Here is a 23,739-nt window from a genome sequence, read left to right as displayed (position 1 = left end):
CAGTCCAAAGCAGCTCTACCATAGCATCTCACGTCGTCAGGGGTGGTAAAGATATAGGTAGCAGAGATGAGCGGATTTGAAATTTCTATGTCCTAATCCAATCCAAATCCGAACCTTCCAATCCAAATCCAAATCCTAATCCATAACTTTTTCATATTCAAGTCCATGTCCAATCCTAATCCGATTCCAACGGGAAATTCAGAAAAAAATACCAATTTATGCAATGGAGGGATTCGAAAATTTTCTTTCACAACCAACGATTCACTTGATTCAAGATAACTTAGTAACCATAAGTACATTAACAACTGATCTGAATAAAGTTTGTCGCCATTCGCGACACGACATTTCAATCTCCCAGAAAATAGGTAAATCCAATCCAAATCCTAATCCGTTCAGAAAAAAATGTCTAATCCAAATCCAATCCAAATCCGAGAAAATTTCACAAATCCTGTTTTTTCAAGACCTAATCCTAATCCATGCTCATCTCTGGTAGGTAGGGCGTATTAGCCTCTCCTTTTCTGTAGCAAATACCGGTAATGCTTACGGCAGAGGGATTATAACAATTTTGAGTGAGTTTAAATAAATGAACTTGTATGGGGTGAATTTCTACGAAAATGGTTGATTTCAAATCGTATTTTAACATACTTCTAATTCGAAATCAGACAAAAGCAATACATTTTTGAAAAGAACTAGTTTCATACTTTAGGATTCTACAATAAGATAAATTTGGAAAATTTTGTTAGTTCAGCAGAACCTTATACGGCCTTAAAAAGCGGGACGTTTGGCTGACTGGTCGGGACGCCGGGACAACACGTCAAAAAGCGGGACTATCCCGCCTAAAACGGGACGTATGGTAAGCCTATGTCTGGGGCGTGTTCGGACATCATGTCTGGGATGTGTTCGGACTGTGTTACCACTGAGAAATCGTGCCTGGTACAGCAACTGACTTTATAGTGAATATAGCGACTATCCTTATTTCTAACATGACTATCCTCATTTCAAACATGAGGCCGACCTCATTTCTAACAAATCTGACCTTATTTCAAACAATTGATACAATAATAATGAGAGTGAATATCATTACTTCATCTGCGCCGGCTCTGCTTATCAAATATCCTACTGATATTAATGCTTTGATAGCCGAGCAGTGGCTAGATGTACTTTATCAATAAATAACCTGTCCTGATTGACCTATATCCTCTCCACACCAAACATACCTGCATTTTTAACAGTCCATCTGGCCGACAACCAGCCGTTTCATGCTAAGAAGCGACAACAAATTTGCCGGTTGTCGCATCAGTCAACCGTGAGACATGTGTTGCTCATCTATCCGTAGGTTAGTTATCTATAATAATACCATAGTGTCCTATATGGTGTCGACACAGGTAAATCTCACGCCTCAGTGAAATTGTAACACGTCACAATTTCTATTTGGCTACAGGCAATTTGACGGTCATTTTTGACCGGCTTGCCGAGCATTAAATTTGTTAAAACGGGTATCAATCGAAAGCTGACTCTGCACTGATTACTAAAATATAAATTTTATTCCGCTTGTGTCCCTAGAACTCCCACAATCAGCTTCGAATTTTTCATTGTTATGGAGATTGGCATTGGGACGCAACAATGGTGTCTGGCTCTTTTTCTCTTGAGCTACTGTCTCGTTTCGCCAGACAGCATTGTTACGTCCTGAGCTACTCTCTCGTTTCGCCACACAGCATTGTTGCGTCCCAATGCCAATCTCCATAACAATGAAAAATTCGAGGCTGATTGTGGGAGTTCCAGGGCCACGAGCGGAATGAAATTTATATTTTCGTAATCAGTGCAGAGTCAGCTTTCGATTGATATCCGTTTTACCAAATTTAATGCTCGGCAAGGCGGTCAAAAATGACCGCGAAATTGCCTGTAGTCAAATGGAAATTGTGACGTGATACAATTTCACTGAGGCGTGAGATTTGCCTGTGTCGATACCATATAGGACACAATTACTTCGTTTCCATGCTCGGCCGATGGGCCTCTTTTCGAGAGACTCGCCCGACGAACGAGAGAATTTTGTTGCGCATTCACAGATTGCACACCCACGTCGGCCGAGAGTCGGCCGACGAATGAAAGCTTCGGCTTAGCCCTTCGGCCATACTTGCGCTGTGTCCTCGACTAGCGAATTGGTATTCGCTACTTACAATACGCTTTTCGTATAAAATTAACTATGGCTGCACTCCGGACGGATCTTGGACGCGTTGAAAACCCCGGAATTTAATTATGATTGCAATGGAATAAAGTAGTACCGGTACTGCTACGAATTACCCGTAGGCTACCGAAATCTTCGCGATCTGATCACGTACGCTGCTGCCACAATTCGAGGGTTTGTGTTCTGGTGCATGGGTACAACACAAACTGTACATTTTGACCACAAACTAGGTGATCTTATTCACATTCCCCTTGTAAGCAAATCATCAACAGGACACTGGAAGTTCATGTGTGGATCAGAGTTGGATCAATTACAATTATTTCAGTTCAATTACATTACAATTACAATTACTTTCATGAATGTTTCAATTACATTACAATTACAATTACTCCATGCTAAAAATATCAAATTACAATTACAATTACTCCTTGCATGCTTCAATTAAATTACAATTACAATTACAATTGCTGCTGTTGAACATGTAATTAAATAATCATAAATTCAACCGTGCTCCTTGACAACCGTAGCGTCGTAATTAACAGCAATTCAAGTATTCATGTTTCATTCATGATACGCAAATACCCGTTAATTATTAAAAAGAAAAAACGTTTTCGAACTATTCCTAGTCATAGGAAATATTTTTAAGCGACAGTTAACAACCAAAAGTTTGAGCGACTGGCAATGACTAACAACGAATAGGCTGCAAGACGGGCAATGAAACGCAATCAAACGAATAGACAAAACTGAGCAACGCAAATGAAATGTAGCTGTCAAGACGTCAGCGTGTGTAAAATTCAGTAAAATGCAAATGGAAAGAAGCTCATGATACCATAAATTACAATATCTTGTTTCCATTTAAATTTTTACTTGTTCAAAAACTGCTGGATTGCATTTAATGAACATTAAGGTGCGAAAAGTTTCTGGCCCCAGTAAATTTCTTCTTGCCGTATAAAAGTTGCCCGCAATTGAAAACATTCTTTCTGACGGGGCTGATGTTGCTGTTAGCCCCAAATAATCTTTGGCCAAGGCAGCAAGCGTTGGAAATTCTTCTGACTTCTTCTTCCAATACATTAGTGGGTCTTCATCAAAATGCAAGATTTCTTCACCCAAATAGCCGTCGACTTCAATTATTGAATTTCTCGTTCTTTTTCTTTTCAGACCTTCTGCCATAAAGTTAAAGAGGTTTGGCTTTTTTGCAGGGGTTTCATCCTCTGTGCTACAGCTCTCTTCGTCATCCTGGCCAAGTCTACTTGCCACATGAGTTTTTAGCAAACATATTGCTTCCTCTTTGTCAAAGTCATCTTCAATCCAGCTGTTTTTAAATCGTGGATCAAGAAGAGATGCAAGTCTGTTGTCCGGGGAATTTACAAATGGCAACAACCTTTTAGAAACTGAGTCTTTGAGATTAGCTGTCAATTTCTGACAATAGTGGAGATCAGAATTTTTTAGTTGGTCCATTGCTTTCAGTAAGCCTAGCACTACCGGACAAATGCAAGAGGATGTTACAATATTTTGTCCTTCAACTTGCTGCATTGCTTCTTTGAAAGGCATTAGCACACTCACGAGCTCACTCAATGCCAAATAATCTTGATTTGTTATTTTTTCCCGTGACTGGATCAAGGTGAGAGCTGCGTTAACTTCTTCGTGGTCCTTTAAGACACTCTGCAACATAACAAGTTGCGAATTCCTTCTTGTCACATTCTGTGCCCTTAGCGTGATTTTTTTACGTTGCAAATAAGAGGAAGCATTTACTGATTTTCGTACTGAATTCACAATTTTGGCCACCTTTCCCAGCTGCTTCCCAACGTAAGACTTAGCAAAGTCCGAATGTTGCAGACAATCCTTAATACAAAGTTGTTGCGTATGAGCAAAACAGCTTACTCTTTCTGGTAAGTAAGTGAGAAGAGCATTCAAATCAGCACCCTCATCGGACATTTCTTGTTCAGGATCAGGATTCAATTCTTTCTCATTGTCCTCATTGATTTCTTCACCAGTTTTATGCAAATGGATTCAGGAAGGGAAACCTGAAATGCTTTTATCATAGAGGAAGCATTGTCCGACACAACCTTTTTCACTTTTGTTGTAAGTCTAAACTTTTCTATTACGTGGTCATAAGCCTCAGCGATGTTTTCAGCTGTATGTCGTTCCAAGAATGAGTCCACTGCCAGGACAAAGCTGCGTAGCTTCCATTCTGCATCAACAAAATGCATTGTGATGCCCAAAAAACTTGTCATGTTACGATTAGTCCAGAGATCAATTGTCAAGTAAACATTTGACATACGTGCAATTTCACGTCTCATCTCTTCTTCCATTTGCCGAATAACCATTGGTATAAGGGAATTTCTAAATGTGGAGCGTCCTGGTATTACATATCTTGGTTCAGCAGTCAACAACAGATTTCTGAATGATTGACTATTTACAATACTTAATGGTAACTGATCACAAGCTATTGATTTGAGTAGAGCTTTGGTTAATGCTTTTTGAGTGGCATCATATGGAGCAAATCGCTGGGAAGAAGAAGTTTGAAAAAATGACTTGATGGGTGGTTGACTTTGGTCTACTTTTGTCTTCTTCATGTTTTCTTTGAGGGTTATATACTTGACGTAAAGATTGGGAGAACATCTCTTCAAATGGGTGATCAAGTTGGATGAAGCCTTGGTCGAGAACTTCAATTTCTTTTTGCAATTGTTGCAGCAAGCCTCAGTACTGGTCAAAGATTTAAAGAACTCTGACAGTGGCGTAGGAAATGGTTCCGCACAGGTTTCGGAAGAGCACATTTGCTGTTCATCCATTTTTGAAACACCAAGACTCAGACTATATTGTAATTTACCAAGTTTTCAGTGGCTGTTGAAGTATGGGAAACAGTTTACCACAGTATAGGAGTGAAGAGCGGTAATTAAAGTCGGTAATTTAACATAAATAGCGACAGTAATGAAGTATGAACTATTAAGTAGGATAACTGACACGAACCTTATCCATTCGATGGTCTTACAGCGGAGGAAACACGAGGAGCCTGACAATTCATAGTCTGAATACATTCGTAGGCTATGCAAGCAGAGACAGTATGAAATATCGCAGTGTTCTATCTGTAGTAGTCGCTGGCAACCAGTCTAGTTCAGATTGTGGAGTAATAAATGCGTTCATGTGCGTACATAGTATGCTATGTAAGATGTCATTGTGACGTAATATAAGCGTGTTTTGTATGCTCGGTAATTATGGCTCACGTTTGGAAATGTAAAATGTTATTTACCTAATTTCCTATGGGTTAGGATTAAGGATAGGGTGCAGTATGTCGTTGAAAAAAGTATTATAATATATGCACGTGTTGGATTTGCGTATATAGTATATAATTAAAGAAATAATATTATTTTTATCGAGGGACGTAGGAATTAGGATGACGAGTAAAAACAAAACCGTGCTTTGTCAGATAAGACGTTATATAATATCCAGTGGGCTGGTTAGTTAGCCAGACGAAGTAACGATGCAGCATCGTGATCTGAAATCGTATTGTAGATTGCCAACCCACGGATAGATGCGTAATATGTGAGTCACGGACGAATGCACCGACAAACGTACTGCAGAGCCGGCTAAAAGCAGCAAACTTTGTAGTCCTAGAGCTGGCGATCCAAGCGTCCAAATTTGCCGCATCTGGTCTTTATCGTAAGCTATTGATGCACTAATTCCGAAAATACAAATTAAAATCTCGTCAGGGCAATGTAGCTGCTCCAAAATAGCCGTTTAATGCCGACTGTTCTGAAAAGTGAGAGCGCCGCAGCAGCATGACCACAACAATGACCAATTACGCCCAGCGATTGTTCAGAACAATGCCGATTCCCAGACTTTCACGACTATTTTGATATGGTACCATTGCCTGGAAATATACTTTTATTGCGGAATCAGTGCGACACTAGCTTCCGATTAGGACCATACATATCAAATTTCGACGCTTGGATCGCCAGCTATAGGATTATCAATTCTGCTGCTTTTAGCCGGCTCAGCAGTTCGCTTCTCGGCGTATTCAATCGTGAGTCACGTGTTGAGAATCCATCCGTTGGTTAGTAAGCTAATAATTGTATACAATGGCAGCCGAGGCCAGCATAGCGGTAAAAATAAATAAAACTTCGCCCGCAAGGGCGCAGTCAAGGGCTTCCGCAAATGGATCCATCAAATTCCTTGTCGACATTTAAAGAGAATGCATTATAAGTCATTAATTTTATGTTGTGCTTGTCAGGTCTCAATAGCAATTTAATGTAATTGAAATTGTAATTGAGCAAAATTTTTGTCAAATTACAATTACAATTACAATTACACAAAATAAAAATGCTTCAATTACAATTACATTACAATTACATTGAAAAATGTAATTAATTACATTCAATTACAATTACAAATTACAATTGATCCAACTCTGGTGTGGATCATGACGACGAAACAGTAGTACCGGTAGACCACTGGACAAGTTATTATTCTGCGCTCGAAATTATTGGACCCCGATATCCCATAGAATATCTATATCCCCCACATACTAAGATATGCCACCAATTTTCATCTTTTTTCCATTTTATTTTATCTTCTGTTCATCATGACCATTTTACATGTTGGATGGATTTAGGCCTACGTGTTCAAGGTCAAAGCGTGTTGTTTGATTGAATGACCGCTACAAGTCATCTCGGCTCATTCCTCCCGAGTCATTTTATCGCAATCCTGTGATTATTATGAAATTATTACTTAGTAAGCAAGCCAAAAACTTTATCGCGAACGCTTCGCCCACCTAGTTCGGCAAAGTCACGGTCGGATTACGCCCAGTCATGGAAACACGGCCGACATGTACAACGCATGCGTCATGGCCTTTCGGCCGACCGTCGGCCGAGCATGGAAACGAAGTATATGATAATACTATCGACTTCCCGTGATTCGAAAATTTGAATGTTGAAACCGGCAGTCCGTAAAGTAGGAGGCATATTCCGTATACATCATTCAGTTAAACAGTAAATTGAGGAAGAAATTTTCGAATGATACAAACTCATTTCAAATAATGTCTTAAAGATATCATATAATCGCAGACGGTAACATTTGATGATAGTTCGATGTTGTGAGGCAGGTCCGTGTTTTGGTAGTTACGGGTTTGTAGTTTAGGCATTGGTTTTCATGCCCATTGCCCATTTTAATGGCTGACTGCTGACTGTCGGCGTGGGTGGATCGCAGTAACGCGACAACTTCTCACTACACTACTTATGAGTCCAGTTTAATTATAGTAGGTTAGTTATCTATAGTTTAACGCTGTCAATATGTATAACTCGGAATTTGATATCGTGCCATTCAGAATCAGCTCTCTATCAATGTAATAACCGTAATATTCTTCTTCGAGTGAATGTATTTTGTCAACATTATATAGGTTTCCTATCTTAATCAGTTTTCAACAATACGGTATCGAGCTGTGAATTGATTAGTGTTCCCGTGGATTGTGATTCTCAAACTGCAATAAATATGGATGTCGTCACGAACGTAAAGTGCGTTCAAATTGATGGACTGGTGAGCAAGAACTCTATTTTATAAATTCATCAATTGTATTTATCATTCATGTTGAATGCCTGTGTTTTTTGACATGTGCTTCCATTCTTATCGCTTTTGTTGTGGGCAAGACTGAGGAGTCTCCGAAATTTCGATGTGATTCCCTTCCCGACTGTGCAACATTAAAATTCGTGAATCTGACTCTGACTCAGACTCACGACTCGCTCGGTTTTGCTTGGCAATCTGACTTCTACTCCTATACTCAGAATCCAATATTTAGTATGCTTGGAAATTGTCCATGAATCCTGACTCTCCGTCAATTTGGTCTACGAGTCCTCTGTATCGAATATTGCATCTCGAACTCTGCGTTATAACTATAACTCAAACATACCGTACTGAAAATGAAAAGTGCATGGGACTCTCGCTAATTACCATCAATCTCCTGTCGATGTCCATATATGTTGATTTGAATAATGCCATACTGTCTACGAAAGAAGTATTCACAAGCTGACTGGCCTCAGTTTTAACCCATTTCATTACCTCAAGGTGGTGTTGAAAATCATCAAGCATTGTGAAGAAGACAGTACTGGCCCGGAACTCGTACAAGGTGCGTTACTTGGACTGATGGATGGAGAAACTCTGGAAGTAACCAACTGCTTCCCTTACCCACGCGTACCGGAGGAATCCGAGTTTGATGAAGGTGATATATTTCAATATGCAAATGGGTATGGTTTCAAAGACAACACACTTTTTCACAGAGCAATACCAAATGGACATGATGAGATCACTGCGTCATGTAAATATTGATCATTTGCAAGTGGGATGGTATCAGTCGTCCTTTCATGGGAATTTTGTCAATAGGCCTTTTGTAGAATCTCAATTCTCATATCAAAATGCGAGTGACGAATCGATTGTTCTAATTTACGGTAAGAATGTTAATATATTCTTCGTTATTTCGGGATTCATATAATTGAGTTTTTTACTAGACCCCCTAAAAACAGGCCGAGGAAACTTGTCTTTGAAGGCGTTTCGATTAACACCAGCCATGATGAAACTTTATCAGAAAGGTGAATTCACCGTGGAAAGGTAGCAATTTCTAATGCCTAATCTGTGTAACATATCTTCATCGGTATTTGTTGTTCTGCAGCATGAAAGCTCGTAAGATCGGATTTTCAGAGGTGTATGAAGAAGTGCCGATAAAAATCAAAAATTCTCCATTAACCGGGTTATTGCTCTTCAAAGTTAAGGATGAAGATCCGGTACCTAAGAAAGTCAATTATCTTAACCTTGCACACAAGTTAGTAAATTATCTACCATTTACAAGCATTAAATTTGATTTTGTTTTGGTTATTTCTGTCTGGATTGCCTGATTACTTTATGTGGTAAGCCTATTCCTGAGTAGTCATGTTTTACCTGATGCAGTCAGCTGTCTTCCATGTTACAATTGGGAATTCGATGAATATATTCTTCTGTTATTTAGTCAGTTTGATGTAGCAAAGCATAGGCTATATAATAAAATAGATAATGGAGAATGAGATGGGCTCCTTTTACATCCGATTTGAAATTATAGATTCTAATTCCTATCCCAACCAAGTTAGTTGCTAACCATGTGGTGTTTTGATACTGTCTTTATACCGGGATGGTAAACTATCTCCTTAGTCGAGAGATTTCGAATCTTAGAAATATTCCCTATATTGCATTAGCCACTGACATTACTGGAATAACGTTTTCCTCTGCCTTTTCTCTCAGTACCAGCTTGGAGCGTCAACTGAAACTGACAATGCATGCTGTGGACGAATTGACTCAAGAGAGCATGAAATTTGTTCAATATCAGAGGACTGTCGGAAAGCAACAATACAACAAGGTAATTAGAAATCGTTTTCTTGGTTAGAAAAATATGCAACCGACTTTGACATCATCTGTCCACTAGTCTACCACGATTCAAAGACGGAATGCGGAGAATATTCAGAGGAAAGCAAGGGGTGAAGACCCATTGCCAGAGGAGGACCTGTCGAAAATGTTCAAGCCAGTACCGCAGCCCCCGAGAATCGACGCTACGCTAGCTGCCGGTCTGTTTTTCTTTCTTGGTTATAGTTGAAATGTTTTCAAACAAATGCTCTGTATTTTCAGGCCAAGTCAGAGCGTTTTGTGATAACGTAAATACGTTCACCACGCAAAGTCTGGGAAGAATATTCATGGCGCAGGCTTTCGACAGCGCTGAAAAGTCGTAGATCGCAACGTGCCTTCACTCGTCAGAAAAGGCCTGTGGCTGTCCGAGAGATTGTTTGTGACTTGTGCTAGGAAAGGGCAAATATATGTGACGCAGTATCAGGACTTGCATCGATTTTCGTGATTTTAAAAGTTATTTTTCGCTCGCGAACGGCTGGCAAAGGTAGCCTACATGTGATAGTAAATTGACGGGCATATAGGTAGTGGATGATGATTTTCCGTGGGTTATGTAAATCGCATTTTGCTTTCTTTTCGACTAAATGCGCGGTGTATGGAATGATTTCGATGTCTACTGTAGCGCAACGGCTGAGAAGCAAGTCTTTTGGGTAGGTCATCGTATCGCCACATGCTCGCTGCGATGACTACGTATTCTCGTAGCACCCGAGATGGGTTGTCTACGAATCTGCCGATGTATTTGTGCAGGTAGACGTTGATTCTGACGTGTGGGAATCGTTGTCATACGATCTCAGGTCATCTTGAGAAAGGTTGACGATTCGATTCGCCGAGGGCGTCCATGGCCTGAATGGAGAGAAAAAGAGCTTGTTTTTCAACCAACCGAAATATAGGCGCGATAATTCTTAGGGCCTTGATGCATTCCGCGGATCAAAACCGACCAAGGAAAGGTTAGTAATATTTGCATATGAGCGATCGTTTATGATTAGGCAACAAAGTCCATTCATTGCTGAGTCGCTGAGTCTCCGCTCGGGAAGCGAGCCAAAATATTTTCTTAAATTGTCTTAGGTCAAACTATAGAAGGCTAATCTACAGTCAAACGGAGTAATGTGAGCTGTGCGATTTGCATCTCTCTTCATCAATGTAATTCTGGGAACTACGTGCGTTAGCTACGACACGGCGGACAGTAATCGCTCGTAATTAGGCTATACAAAAACACTAGAAATAGCTTACCTCTCCACGAGCATCCACGTTGAAAAGGCGACCAGGTTAATGAAAAGGGCTATACTGGCTGCAATCATTCCTACGGTCCAAGGCGACATCGGCCTGTTTCTTTCTATTGCAGCTGCTGTCTCGTTAACTAAAGAAATTAAAACAGATCAGATGCAAACATTAGAGTTAAATTCCCATTATAAATCAGCATAAAATTCGTTACCACGGCATTTAGGCATATCAGAAGACCACGTCCCGTTGAAGTAGCAAGTCACATTAGCGTCTCCTTCGAGATAATAGCCATCTATACAGGAAAATTCCACTATCGAGTTCGCGTCAAACCAAAATCCTTCTTCAATATCAGGAATGCCCGGATCTCCGCATCCTGAATCTGTATATCGTGTGATTACGTTTGCATGAATCCCATTCACCTGATCAGCGATCACCAACTGAGTTGAAAGTAGTATAACACTTGCCAATCTCGCAATGATCTCCGTGATATTCGGCCGAGCAGGTACAGTTAAATCCAAGATATTCGATCGGACGACTAACTTTCTTAGGTTCTTCGTTTGATCCAAGAGGTGGTGGCACTTCAACGTATTTTTGCTCGCCAACGACGTTCTCGCATTCACCGCCATTGAGGCAAGGCTGGGACGAGCATGGTGGGAAATTTTCTAAAATATCCGTATTTCGTCGCATTGGTATCTGGAGTAGACATGTCAATAACGAACTCATCACCTTCCTCACACTGTGAACCGGTGCGATTCAACGGACACCCACAAGAATATGACGTTTCGGTGTGATTGTAACAGGTCCCCCCGAACTGACACGGATCCGGTATACACGGATGAACAATCTCTAGAAACATGGAATACGAATGGCACAAATTCTGCCCTATCGATTTTATAGAATATTACTTGTTTCGCAGTTGTAACCTTCAAACCCAATTTCACATTCGCAGTAGTAGTGATCTGGTATTTTATCTTCTTTGCAAATGCCGCCATTTTTACACGGCTCTGATCTACATTCTTGTATGTTAATTTGACACTGTTTTCCAGTGAAACTGAAATAAAAGATTGGTTAAAGCAGGCATCACTTCTTAGGAAGGTAAACTTCGGTAACGGACCCAGGAGCACAATGGCACAGAACGCTGGTGAGATCTGGTTGAACTTCGCAAGTACCTTTTTCACTGCACGGCGTTGGATCGCACGGATCAAAATCCTCTGTGACTGAAATCATATCGTAAATTCATTGCGATCATTGTACACATGTACATTGTACACTAGTGCAGGGTTAGTTAACAGCGAGCAACAGACATCTGGCGACACCAAACTGCGCCCGGATTCGAATCGCAATATAGGCTTACACCAGCGGTGTCAAACTCAAAATGCGTCGCGGGCCGGATTCAAGCCTTCAAATCGCTCGCTTTCCGGACCAGTCAACTGATTGCAAAATGTTACCTCATGCTCTTGCTTTTCCCCTAAATACCTTAAAATCATATATAGATAATACACGGGTCATAGGGTTTAAGTAGCAAGTCGCAACACAAGTCGCAAGTTGTTATCTGGCGTTAGCCCTGAGTCTGCGTTGTAAGGATTACAAGATATTTAATTCGAAACGCCGACGTTGAGATTTGGTTTATTTTACTAAATCGCGAGTCTGGGTACTCTCGTGTCTGGGGATTTTTTGGGTCGAAAGTGACACAGCAGTGCGGCCATAGATAATTCAATTAGATATATTTTTGGAAATAACATATTTTCCATATAGACTGCATATAACGGTTCCGCATTGGCGTTTTCGCTTCTGTGAATTACTACTTTTTGGTCAATATTTGTATAAAACTCTGAACTTTGTGCGCATTTTTTGCCTTCTAAAATTGGATCTCAATTTCACCGATTTGTTACTAGTAATAACGAGAGTGAAACCACAGCGCCGTTGTCGAGTAGTTATAATGGGGTCTATGAACTTGGAAGTATTTCCTATAAAAAAAATCTCAGCATTTTTTACAAATGTGCTGAAAAATATAAGAATTTTTCAATAGGCCTACTCATAATTGCTTCGCGGGCCGGATGCGGCCCGCGCGTCGTATATTTGACACCCCTGGCTAACGCAACGCAACCTCGGACAGGTCTACATTCTTCATCTATTTCGCTGTAGATCAGTCAATCGGTCAGTCATTTAGAGAAAATGTCATCAGATCAATATACCACAATATTGCGATATGATGAAATGATAGGATCATCATCATTGGTTTATTAGCAATTTTATCAGTTCAATACACCACTATCAGTTCAATACACCACATTGATTGGATTGGATCTTCTGTGAAAAGTTTATGGTTTATAGGGATGTCACACACATGACAGGGAAATTTATTTTGGAATTTCTACGTAGACCTACCTTTCGCGATAGGGCGATATTTTTCGACATCTCAAAAAAAGTCAAAATTAGGCAAAATTGTAGCGTTAGGTCAAAAAATGTCAAAATTGTTTACGAAGTTCAAACTTTTTTGCAACCTGCATTTCGTTTATATCGTAGATTTTGCAATGTCGGTAAAGTTATCATTTGACATTTTACAGCTTGTACTTGTAGCCTACTTTATAGGCCTACCGTTGTAGACGTCCCATTGTCTGTTCATTGTACATTATAAACACTCAAATGAAACAAATAGGTTGACATGATGTTATGCTTAACGCACCGCAACATCCCAACTGAAGCAATACTGCGTGGGCATTGCATGGTTCCTATATCAAGAAGCGCATTATGAAAAATTGTGATGTAGACACCATTGCCAGAATGAAGCAACACGGTTTGTCAGCCAACAACTGCTGCTGTTGAACGTTCTTTTCCCATTCTTGCCAAGCTACAAACAACATTTTCTACCCGAGAATATAGGAAAATATCTTTCGTAGTACTACAAATATTTTTAATTATTTCTACCATAATGCGTAATGGGACTAATAGAATTCATCATAGGACCAGATATCATTAAAATAAAGTTTTTTCAAGTAAAAATTAGTCAGTTTTTGTGCCAAAAAGTTTTTTTCAAGCCAAACTAGTTCGTATGTACAGACAGTTCCAATCAGAAATGAAGATAAGTAATACAATTCTGACAATATGTGGGAAAATATCCAATTTACATACGTTTGGTCAAATTTGGTCAAAATTAAGATTTTAACGGTAAAAAAATGTCAAAATTTTGATTTTTTAGGTCAAAATCATCCGTTTTTTAGGTAAAAAAAATCGGCCTATTCATTAGCATAAATTGAGGGTAGTTCGAGACGCGATATGTGGAGCACTAAATTTGACGATACGTTCGGAATGCAAGCGCACTTTTGGCTTTCGGTGACGATTTGCGACAATATGCAGAAGTATTAACAGATTTCTTCTACTTATTCGGAGTACTCAAGGAGGTTTTGGTTTTCCCTACTCGGACTACATACTCAATTCGTTATGTTTTTATACTGCTTCCACTTTTACTTGATCAAAAAAGTACTTACTTTTTAACCTTATGAGGGTAATAGTCAGAATAATAGCGTGAAATAGCTCCTGTATCGCGTGAAATAGCTCCTGTATCGCGGTAACGCAATATATTTTCGAAGGTTCTACAATGTATTTTGTGTAGGCTATAGTACCATTAGTTATTTCGCGATCTTGAAGATACATCTGGCAATACCGAAATTAGTCCCCAGCGTCCTGCGATTAACTGATGAAAGTATCTGACCGGTCGACCAAATCTACTTGTTTAGGTTTGGGTATTTCTTGAACCTTTCAATTTCCATTTCTCCTTGTAGTCGTCATGACATGTGTTAGAAATCGTTACTTCTACCTGTAGTATAAATTTACTGCTATACTTCTACTTCTAGTTTAGCAGCAAAGCTGGCTACTTTCGCCAACTTGTGTTCTCTGTAGAATTACCATGAACCTCTCCAATTAAAAAAAAGGTATACTGAATTGGTCTTGGTGCTGCACTATGGAGGTTGTTGTTGTATGAGGTCCTATTCATGGTGTTTGTCGACTACTATTGTCCTTTACAGCAGGCCAATTTTCATCATGTTATTCCGTAGCAGCCGACTTCTAGGCCTTTATAAGACACCGCTTACACGGATGAAATAGGGAGGAGGAGCCTAGATGAACCTCCAACCTAGATGAACCTCCAATCTCGACCTCGGTCGGACTCGAACCCGCAACTCATTGGTGTTGCAGCTGTGGATTATACCACCACGCTATCTCGCCACTGCACTATGAAGTTCGTTTTTCGATCAGCAGTTACGATACTGTATGTGTATTAGAGCGCGGCATGGATAGTCCATGGACCGGATATCCACCGGATTTTTCACCTGAGCCGGATTGCGACTTTTTCTGATACGGCCTGAGTATTGGGGAGTTGTGTTGTGTATGATTTAGCCAGATCAGAGGTGGATATTGGCAGCATATTTTTCTTTACGGCCGAAGCCGGATTGGAGTCGGATTTATACTTTTTTCTGATACGTCCGGAGTCGGATTCCATTTCAAAGAAACAAAATCGGAGTCGGAATAGGGAATCTGCCCATCTGGATCGCACTATTGCAGTGGTCGGGAACCTATGGCTCGCGAGCCATATATGGCTCTTTTGGGTATAAGATATGGCTCTTTCCCAAATATTTATTTTTGTACTGAATTGATCAGTATTGCAGCGAATTGTTGGTAAATTTTCATCGCGGCCAGAATAATTATTCTCGTGGCTGTATAAACATGTCTTTGAGGGGTAAAGACAATGTCGTCTTCAGGTTTAGGGGCTCGGACCCCTTCTTTTCAAAATCATCATACTTAAGTTAGTGTCACGCCGGCGGTCAATATCATTCGCGAATTCTATGTACCAGACTCGAAACCTTGAATTGCGCGTTACATTGATTAATCAAAGAGCATAGCAGACATGTCGACGCCACTTTCAAAACGCAGTTTTAAAATACGCATTGTCCTCCTGATATACGGCGCGAAATGAACTGTTGTGGATGTGACAAGTACAAACTCGAATTACAAACAACGTCATAGCTTCCCACGCTCTTGATTGGTAAGTATAGCTCTGTGTATAGTACCGGCGATAAAATGTAGGGGTGGCCAACCTGCGGCGCTAAGAGGGAATTTGTGCGGCCGTAGACACGTAATTCAATTAGTATGTGTTGGCGGCAGTCGACATGCAATTTGAATTTACGAATTGACTCCCTATTTTATGAAAAATTTTAATTATTCTTGAAATTTTCTTAGCGCTGTGCGCGATTCAATGCGACTACATTTTTCGATTTTAATATAATTCCTTTGCAATCAGAGCCCTACAATACAGATGAGAACATCAGTGGTAAATAATGCCCCTCATATGGAAATACGAACTCGGAATCACGTGCTCCTCACTATACCACCAATCCTGATGGGAGGTCAAGAAATAAAGCATACAACAAAGTGACTAATAGCAATTGGCCCACCCGAAGATGCATCATAATTTATAACTTGCTCTGAATTTTCGAAAACACCCCTACATCAACTATATGCCGGTGAATCTGATCACACGGGATGAGAAAGGATAAATGTTTGATAGTAATATGTAAAACTACTAATATCAATGACGAAATTCATTAGCGAACCTGAAAAAGTTTTCGCGCCTCGCGCGACTATGAACCCTCCCTTCCTTAACATTACCAGTGACCACTCGCGAGTTTGGTGCGCATAGTAAGCCTATCAATAAATGGATTAGTCCGGAGTTCACCTGGAATGAACACAGACACTTTAACCTGGGTATTTGCCGTTCAGCTCGTTCATTACGACTATGTCCTGGAATGCGGCCGTAGGCTACATGAGTAGTCGAAATGCAGCCGTGAATGGCAAAAAGTTTGGCCACCCCTGGTGTAGAGAAACGTTATGTTACCGCCGAATACTTTGAGAATTGAGAAGTCGATTAGTATTCAGATTTTCGGAATCAGTGTGACAGTCCGATTCGATTCATATCAGTTTTAATAACTTCTAAGGCACTTACGATGAATTGCGTTATCAATGGTTAGGCTTGGCCCGTCTGTGCCGTGCCTCTCGTTTCGAGCTTTATTTTCGAACAATAAATACCAATTTTTACAGAGAAAATATGGCGCACACGAGGAATCTCATGTAGTGAGTTTGAATTAGTGCTATCATGACGTCACGAATTTTTAATTGTGACGTAACAGTTGATTGACATATATGGCTCTTTCGGAGTTGAGATGGAAAAAATTAGGCCAATATGGCTCTTCGGACAAAAAGGTTCCCGACCACTGCACTATTGTATATCGAAGACGCCGCTTGCGTGTTAAAGAGTCCACGGCGATATCGGTAACGCATGATTCGATTTCTATCAGGACTATATCTGAATCCGATTATGAATTGAATGTCATCCATTTTTCTAGTATTCATGCTGCTTTCACCATTTGGTCATTTTACACCTGGTTGATATTCTCTTATTATGATTCCCGAAGTGCCGACCTCGATTGGACTCAGAAGTCATTGATGTCACTGCTGTGATTCTCTTTAGCAGTTCATCCAATTCGTGGTAATCTAACAAGATTCTACACGATATAATCGCCAATACAATAAAAGTCGAACATTTAACCCGACACCATGCCTGGACTTACTTCGATACGATGCAGAAAGTCCTCGAAAGTTTTTTTCGGCGTTCGAGGCAAATATTATTCTGAACGACCCCTTTCCTCGTATTTGACCGTCATACTTTTGATGGCTGAATCAGAACATTCAATTTTGGGGTTTAATAGTAAAAATACGATCGATGCCAAAATCATGCCTCATGGACTCGTGGATCCTACCCGCAAAACCTTTGAGATCCGAGTGAAGTTATGAATATTTCTACATAATCCAAATCGCATGTGACATTAGAGCCGTCAGAGCCAAGTTGCACCGAAAGGTCCCACATTTTAAACTGTAAACACGAAACTTGCTATTATAATACAAGAGGGCATCGTCGGAGACAGAAGTTACAGCCTCGTTATTCGGATTTATTTGGCCATTACAATTCGATCGTATATATCGGCACTTGTACAAGCGTAGGAAAAGCTCATCTGATCCTATACCAGGCTTATATGTAGGGTTGCATTTAAAACAAAAATGAATTTTAAACAAACATGTTTAGAACATGGCCCTTGTTTAAAACATGTTTTTTGTTTTGTTTTTTTAGGCATGACGTCACGAATCTTTAATTTTTACGTCACAATGGATCGGCATTGACAATTGAAAATATAGGATAACTATGGCTCCTTCGACGAAAAGGGCTTTCGACCACTGTCAAAAACAGTCCAAAAATACCTTTAATCAGGACTACATCGTTATGCAGAATTTTTGCGGTCGGTGGTCATCATCATCAGAATATACATTCTGTACCAATGATTTATATCTACTTGCTATAACTGTCAAACCGACGACGATTTTGAGGGTTCCAGCCACTCCATATGGTATGCGTCGACTCTATTTGGTGCAAATCGTCCGTATAGGCTCATAATACTTGGTTTCCGAAAGTATTTACAGAATTATGGCATGATTATACAATGTTTGAAAGAAAACACCGTTAAAACACCATTTGTTTTAAATACAACCCTGTACTTATATGCACTTTTCGAGCACTACTAATTTTTCTAATATTTCCCGCCCTCCGGTATATACAACTTTTCAACACAATTAGGATGTAATGATTTTAAATATCAAGACTTATTTACGACACTGCCAAAAGTTAACTATAGGCCTATTGCCCTACATAGCTCACGCGACTGATTTTGTAATTTGAAAAGAGAGGCTTGAAGTGGCTGGTATCGTGTGCGCTGTGCGCTTCATTAAAGTGCATAAGTCCTGTCCGATTAAAGAAGGACAATGAAAGGGTGACAGAGAAAATTACCCAAGAATAGCTGAATGATCATGAGAAATAGCCTACATTCAACCCCCTCCACGATGGTATCATGAGATACTGTGAACGGTATCATTTTTCTGACGTTCAAACGAGGTGACAACATCGCAAACTTCATCGATATCTGAGGTCATCAAATTTGATGTGGTTAAGTAATTCAGGTTAAGTGCAAGGGACGTATTGTATTTTTCTGAAGTGATTGAGACAAATTGCAAGAACGTATCGATTTGAATCTCTTTCGATATATGTGCGGTATCGTTGTGTCAAGTCCATTTGGCAACTGAAATCAGACTATATGAGCTCACAATCACTGCGACATTTCCTCCGATAGTCAGAAAATGTCATTGTGTGTCCTTAAAGTCGCATTCAAGCACTCTTTGTGACGGACTTTCGCCATCTTTATGTATTCGCTAAATAACCTGTATTGTATGCAAATGTGTATATAGAGTGCAACTCAACTCTTGCGAAAACAGACTACTTCTTCATAAAACACGAAGGACCAAATAGCTATTGAAGAAAGTTAAAAATAAATAAGGAGCATGGTCTGGAATGCTGTTAACGAGTTTTGACCTGAAGCGTTCAGCACGCTGGTTCTTAATCGGTGCTCCATGTAACATCTAAGGCTCCGTGAGCCAGTCTCAGGGTTCCCTGGAGGTCAAGCTCAAGACACGCGCTCAACTCATACATATGATTTGGCCATCACTGGTAGCAGATAATCAGGCCCGATCGGTGGTCGAATTGTAACTGTTATGGTGGTACCGGGGGGGTTCTAGGTAGAAACCCCGTTCTTCAGAAATGGCAATTTTATCTCCAATAATATCAAGCTCAATTGGTATGATATGACGCTGCTGCGTTTCGATCAAAACGACGACACTTTGTGGAGCCTCGCATTTATGAACTGCCGGTGTCTGACTGGTCACAGCACCGTAGAAGTCACACTGATTATTCATATTCATTCATTATGTTTTCGTTTTGTGTGAAAATTGCATTTTAATAGTATTGTTCTTTTAACACTCTGTTGATACACAATAGTGCACCACTAATCTATATTCGTCATATATGTGTAGTATGTATATGTGTATGTGTATGTGTATGTGTAGGTATAGAGTTCGATTTTTGTGTTCATGACGCAGCGAAAATTTGGGCTTCCGCGATTAGCGTAAGGGTTCCAGGTTCGTAAATGTTAAGAACCACTGGTCTAGCTATGTAATTTCGATCAAAATGTATTACCGTGTGGATTTGGGTGCGTATTATGCAAATACAGCCTTCGCAACCAAAGTAGAATTACGTATTCACTCAAGAATCAAGACTACAGTAATTGAATGCTTACTTGAACGAGAGTCATCTCATTTCCTTTGAACGACCATTCGCAATATGCATTACTCGGATAGACGCTGTGTTGAGTTGATTCTGTTGGATAATCTGGCGTTCTCACCAGAGCTTCCAATTCAGTTAACTGACCTCCGCAATCCGTGAACTTATCTTTAAATATTTTTCCACGTCAAATGCTTGAAGTCGCCCTCGATAGCAATCGGTGGACAATTTATTCCTCTGCACGTTTATATTGCTACAGCATACCTGGATGTGATTTCGTTGCATCTTTATCTGGATCGTCATAGTTATCATCTTCATTATGTCCATGCTCCTCGGTGTTAACTTTAGAATAAACACTATCTTAGAGCTTTATGCACTAACAGTTAGCAATACCGATATCTCAGCTAATTTAACACTTTGCAGGATTTCCGTTCGTAAATCCTGAATGACATGCGATAATCAACTAACAACTATCAGTGTGGCCTGTCGGTGTAAAGCTGGTGGATAATTTCGAAGAACACCAGGCTTCAGTATCAAAATGTCCTCCTTTCAAATAACTCTTATATCACCCACACATAACCCGACCGGCGCGTGTAGCATTATTCACGTATTTAAAAAATTGACAGCACGTATGTTACGGAACTTATAAATTCATATGCACAGCATGCACAGAAATTACTTGACACATGTCCTGCAAGTCTGGTTGACTGAATTAATTGATGTAGCTATAATTGATCGCAAATATACATTTGGCTCACAATAATTAAAACAGTGAGGCATTCGCAATAATCCAAGTTGACGCTATCCTTACACGAAATCCTAATTCAAGCTTAACTGAACTTGCACCTATAACCCCTCATTAGGGTTGTTCAAAAATACCTTTTTTGGATTCCGGGGATTCAATGATTAAATTGTGAGGTTGCCTAAAAAAACATGCTGGACACCAAATTTGGCTCAATTCCAACCAGTACAAATCGCGGCAGAGCCAATTGAAATTTTTAAAGTTATAAAAAATAATAAATATATTTTTTCAAATTAAACTGTCAACCCCATGAAATTGCTAAGTTGCTATAAAAGAACGATGCAAAACAATCTTTGCTCACTTCTGACTGGTAGAAGCGAAGTTATTGCAGTTGAAAGTTTTGGATTTGCAAAAATAGCATTGATCCCAGAATTATTGATGAAAAACTCTAATAACTTCGCTTCTAAGGGTTGGAATTGCGTCAATTTGCTTTTTGCATAGGACAAATTAACAATTTCATAGGGTCGTCAGTAAAATGTGATTTTTTTTTAAATTAACAAAAAAAAATTAAAAACTTTCAATTGGCTCTGCCGCGACTTCTGCTCGTTGAAATTGAGCCAAATTTGGTGTGCAGCCTTTTTTAGGCAACCTAACAATTTAATCAGTGAATCCCCGGAATCAGGGAAAAAACGTTATTTTTAAACAACCCTACCCCACATCTTAACCCAAACTAACCCTAACCGTGACACAAACTAACCCTAACCATAGTTCATGATATCTTCAACGTTAACCTGACGTCTCCCGTACCTTTAACCACAACTGACAATATCACCTTACCCCGAGCACTATCCCATGCAAGCGAATCGCAAACTCGCTAGTTTAGAGATTTAAACTTTTTAATAACTAGCGATTTCTCGTAACTCGACATTTTGAATTCCTCGCTATTATGATATTCGCTATTTCGAATGTCTCGAACTATGACACTCGGGAACCGAGTGGAAATTTGTGCTTCACTCATATCATGACGTAATTATTGAGAGCATTAGTAACATTTGATGCTTCGGGAAGCTGATCGATCACGGAAAAGTTTTTATTGACTCTATATTAGTGTAGCGTTACATCTTGTCAAGTATAATGACAAACATACCTTCGTCGACAGTTCTGATCAAAAGAGAAATCAATATCGGTAGCACAACAGTCGCGAGCATCTTCACTCTTTCCATAATCATCACATCATAACGCATATGGATATCAAATAAGGGGACACTGTTACAGTGTTACAACAATTAACAATACCCCACTGTTTTAGAGCATGTGGTCTTGAAGAAAGTATCGAATACAACCTCGAAATCCAGATAATGCCGCAAATTGGCAATTATAGTACCCCTTGTATGTTTCTAAAAGAAATCAAGTGTTTTGGAAACGCACTTGAATTCACTTTACACTATTTTCTAGGGTTAGGTGTTAACGGGGTTAGAACATAGTCGCACGTTCGATTGTCGAATTCTCAAAACAAAAATGCTATCAACAGTGTCTAAAGATTATTAACAAAGCCGGTGAGAGTGTTGGGCTTTGTATGTTGATGTGGGTTGGACGAATGGAAATCCTAATCTGGTGCTTCACGCAGGAAAACAATAATGGGCCCTGGTTCATTGAACCGACACTGATGGCAGGCTAAATCAAATAAGAATGAAGGATAATCCTCTCGTGGCTCGACCGGATATCTTGAATGGCGACTCGTGGTTTGCTGAATGTGGCAATACCCTGTTGCTAATTGACGTGCTTGACTGTTCGAATTCTCGAATTCCTTATTTCAAACCCATGGTGATAATATAATCAATCCAGAATCTGAGACGGTCAGCACGATTTATTTATGTAACAATGATGTCAGTCATATAGTGTGTAATATATTATGATATATTATATCTATAAAAGGCTTCGGTGCATGTGCGGGCCGGGTTACCGCGCCAGCAAACATCACGATTATTTAATAGGATTCGGGCTGATAGTGTGATTTTACTGCAATCCCATGGATTGTATCACATTTCAATAACATCTTCGTTTCGTTAGGGTTGCGTCAGCTGCTACTTAGAATTGGACGGACACTGTGTACTCCCAAATTAGATTTCGATAAAATTCCGTTTAAAGATTCCAATCGCCAAATTGCAAATTATACGTTGCTGTATAGACGAATTTTCGCATACTCGATAACATATAAATTCAGATAAGGAATTTGAAACTAGAAAAGTGCCCTACGAATTGAATCCATGCCATTTTCGGATATATGTACCATGTGGCCTACGATGCCATGCCTTCATAGATCCAGCAAAGGCCGCATGAAGCAAGGGTTTTCAATCCGGAGTGACAAATCTTGTTCATAAATCATATGGATCTAATCAGTCGCTACTCAAACCGCGAGTGAAACTTCTATCAAAACTTCTATACATCCTGTATTAATGGATACATATGATATCCGAATGATGCAGAGCACACATTGCTGTGACAAGGCTAAAGTTTCTTCCGCACTGGCTTAAATTTCCCGACTTTTGAACACGCCGGCGGTTTCTTTATGAGGCGTCGTGACTAATCACAATTTTATTGACTTCATAATATCCTTATATGCAGATGGCGGATGTTCTGATCGCGAATTTAGAAAGTGAATCCGGGTGCAATTGTACGGTATGGGAGGTGTGCGTGAAAAACATTTGCATATACGCTTTAGCAATTATTCAAGCGAGCTGTAATGACGGAATATATGCAGTTAATTCGTACCAGCCCAGTCGCCTATACTCATCTCGGCGCAACGGCTTACTGCGTACAAACCGACAAATGAATACATTGTATCGATATTACAAAGTTTTGGATTTTGTGAATTCCAACACCTGTTCGTAATATAGCAGTGTATGAATTCATGACAACATAGAGAAACTAATTTTAGATACTGCATACATTTACTTAAAA

At 39.8% G+C, this 23,739-nt stretch overlaps 2 protein-coding genes and 1 pseudogene across 2 annotated transcripts; 1 reads left to right on the top strand and 2 right to left on the bottom strand.

Moving 5' to 3' along the window:
- Positions 1-2,536: 2,536 nt before the first annotated feature.
- Positions 2,537-4,208, bottom strand: LOC145446911 (zinc finger BED domain-containing protein 4-like; annotated as a pseudogene).
- A 3,370-nt stretch (positions 4,209-7,578) lies between these two features.
- Positions 7,579-10,205, top strand: LOC145446910 (eukaryotic translation initiation factor 3 subunit H-like). Its single transcript, XM_080325279.1, has 8 exons — positions 7,579-7,717; positions 8,243-8,396; positions 8,455-8,622; positions 8,683-8,782; positions 8,844-8,993; positions 9,446-9,560; positions 9,627-9,765; positions 9,827-10,205. The coding sequence occupies exons 1-8, from the start codon at positions 7,673-7,675 to the stop codon at positions 9,925-9,927; spliced, it is 972 nt and encodes a 323-aa protein (XP_080181405.1). The 5' UTR covers positions 7,579-7,672; the 3' UTR covers positions 9,928-10,205.
- LOC145446908 (uncharacterized) lies at positions 9,500-22,131 on the bottom strand. The gene is made up of 12 exons (XM_080325277.1): positions 21,926-22,131; positions 20,301-20,378; positions 20,053-20,204; positions 17,635-17,747; positions 17,446-17,549; positions 11,937-12,039; positions 11,728-11,873; positions 11,549-11,668; positions 11,287-11,484; positions 11,034-11,201; positions 10,832-10,958; positions 9,500-10,444 (listed from the first exon to the last, which is right to left on the bottom strand). The coding sequence occupies exons 1-12, from the start codon at positions 22,020-22,022 to the stop codon at positions 10,321-10,323; spliced, it is 1,530 nt and encodes a 509-aa protein (XP_080181403.1). The 5' UTR covers positions 22,023-22,131; the 3' UTR covers positions 9,500-10,320.
- Positions 22,132-23,739: the final 1,608 nt, after the last annotated feature.

This window comes from Botryllus schlosseri, chromosome 9, assembly GCF_051294905.1.
Source record: "Botryllus schlosseri isolate E-star chromosome 9, Bs_hap1, whole genome shotgun sequence".
Classification (NCBI taxonomy): Eukaryota; Metazoa; Chordata; class Ascidiacea; order Stolidobranchia; family Styelidae; genus Botryllus; species Botryllus schlosseri.
Note: the sequence above shows the minus strand (reverse complement) of the source record. Positions and strands in the feature narration are given on the sequence as shown.

What these genes read in the sequence shown, in the direction of transcription:
- LOC145446910 (XM_080325279.1), top strand. Translation starts at nt 7,673, where the DNA reads ATGGATGTCGTCACGAACGTAAAGTGCGTTCAAATTGATGGACTG. An exon ending in GGAATCCGAGTTTGATGAAG is followed by an intron (nt 8,397 to 8,454) that starts GTGATATATTTC and finishes ACTTTTTCACAG; the next exon opens with AGCAATACCAAATGGACATG. An exon ending in ATCGATTGTTCTAATTTACG is followed by an intron (nt 8,623 to 8,682) that starts GTAAGAATGTTA and finishes GTTTTTTACTAG; the next exon opens with ACCCCCTAAAAACAGGCCGA.
- LOC145446908 (XM_080325277.1), bottom strand. Translation starts at nt 22,022, where the DNA reads ATGCGTTATGATGTGATGATTATGGAAAGAGTGAAGATGCTCGCGACT. An exon ending in GGATCTCAAAGGTTTTGCGG is followed by an intron (nt 17,550 to 17,634) that starts GTAGGATCCACG and finishes GTTCTGATTCAG; the next exon opens with CCATCAAAAGTATGACGGTC. An exon ending in ACTTTCTGCATCGTATCGAA is followed by an intron (nt 12,040 to 17,445) that starts GTAAGTCCAGGC and finishes ATATGATTTCAG; the next exon opens with TCACAGAGGATTTTGATCCG.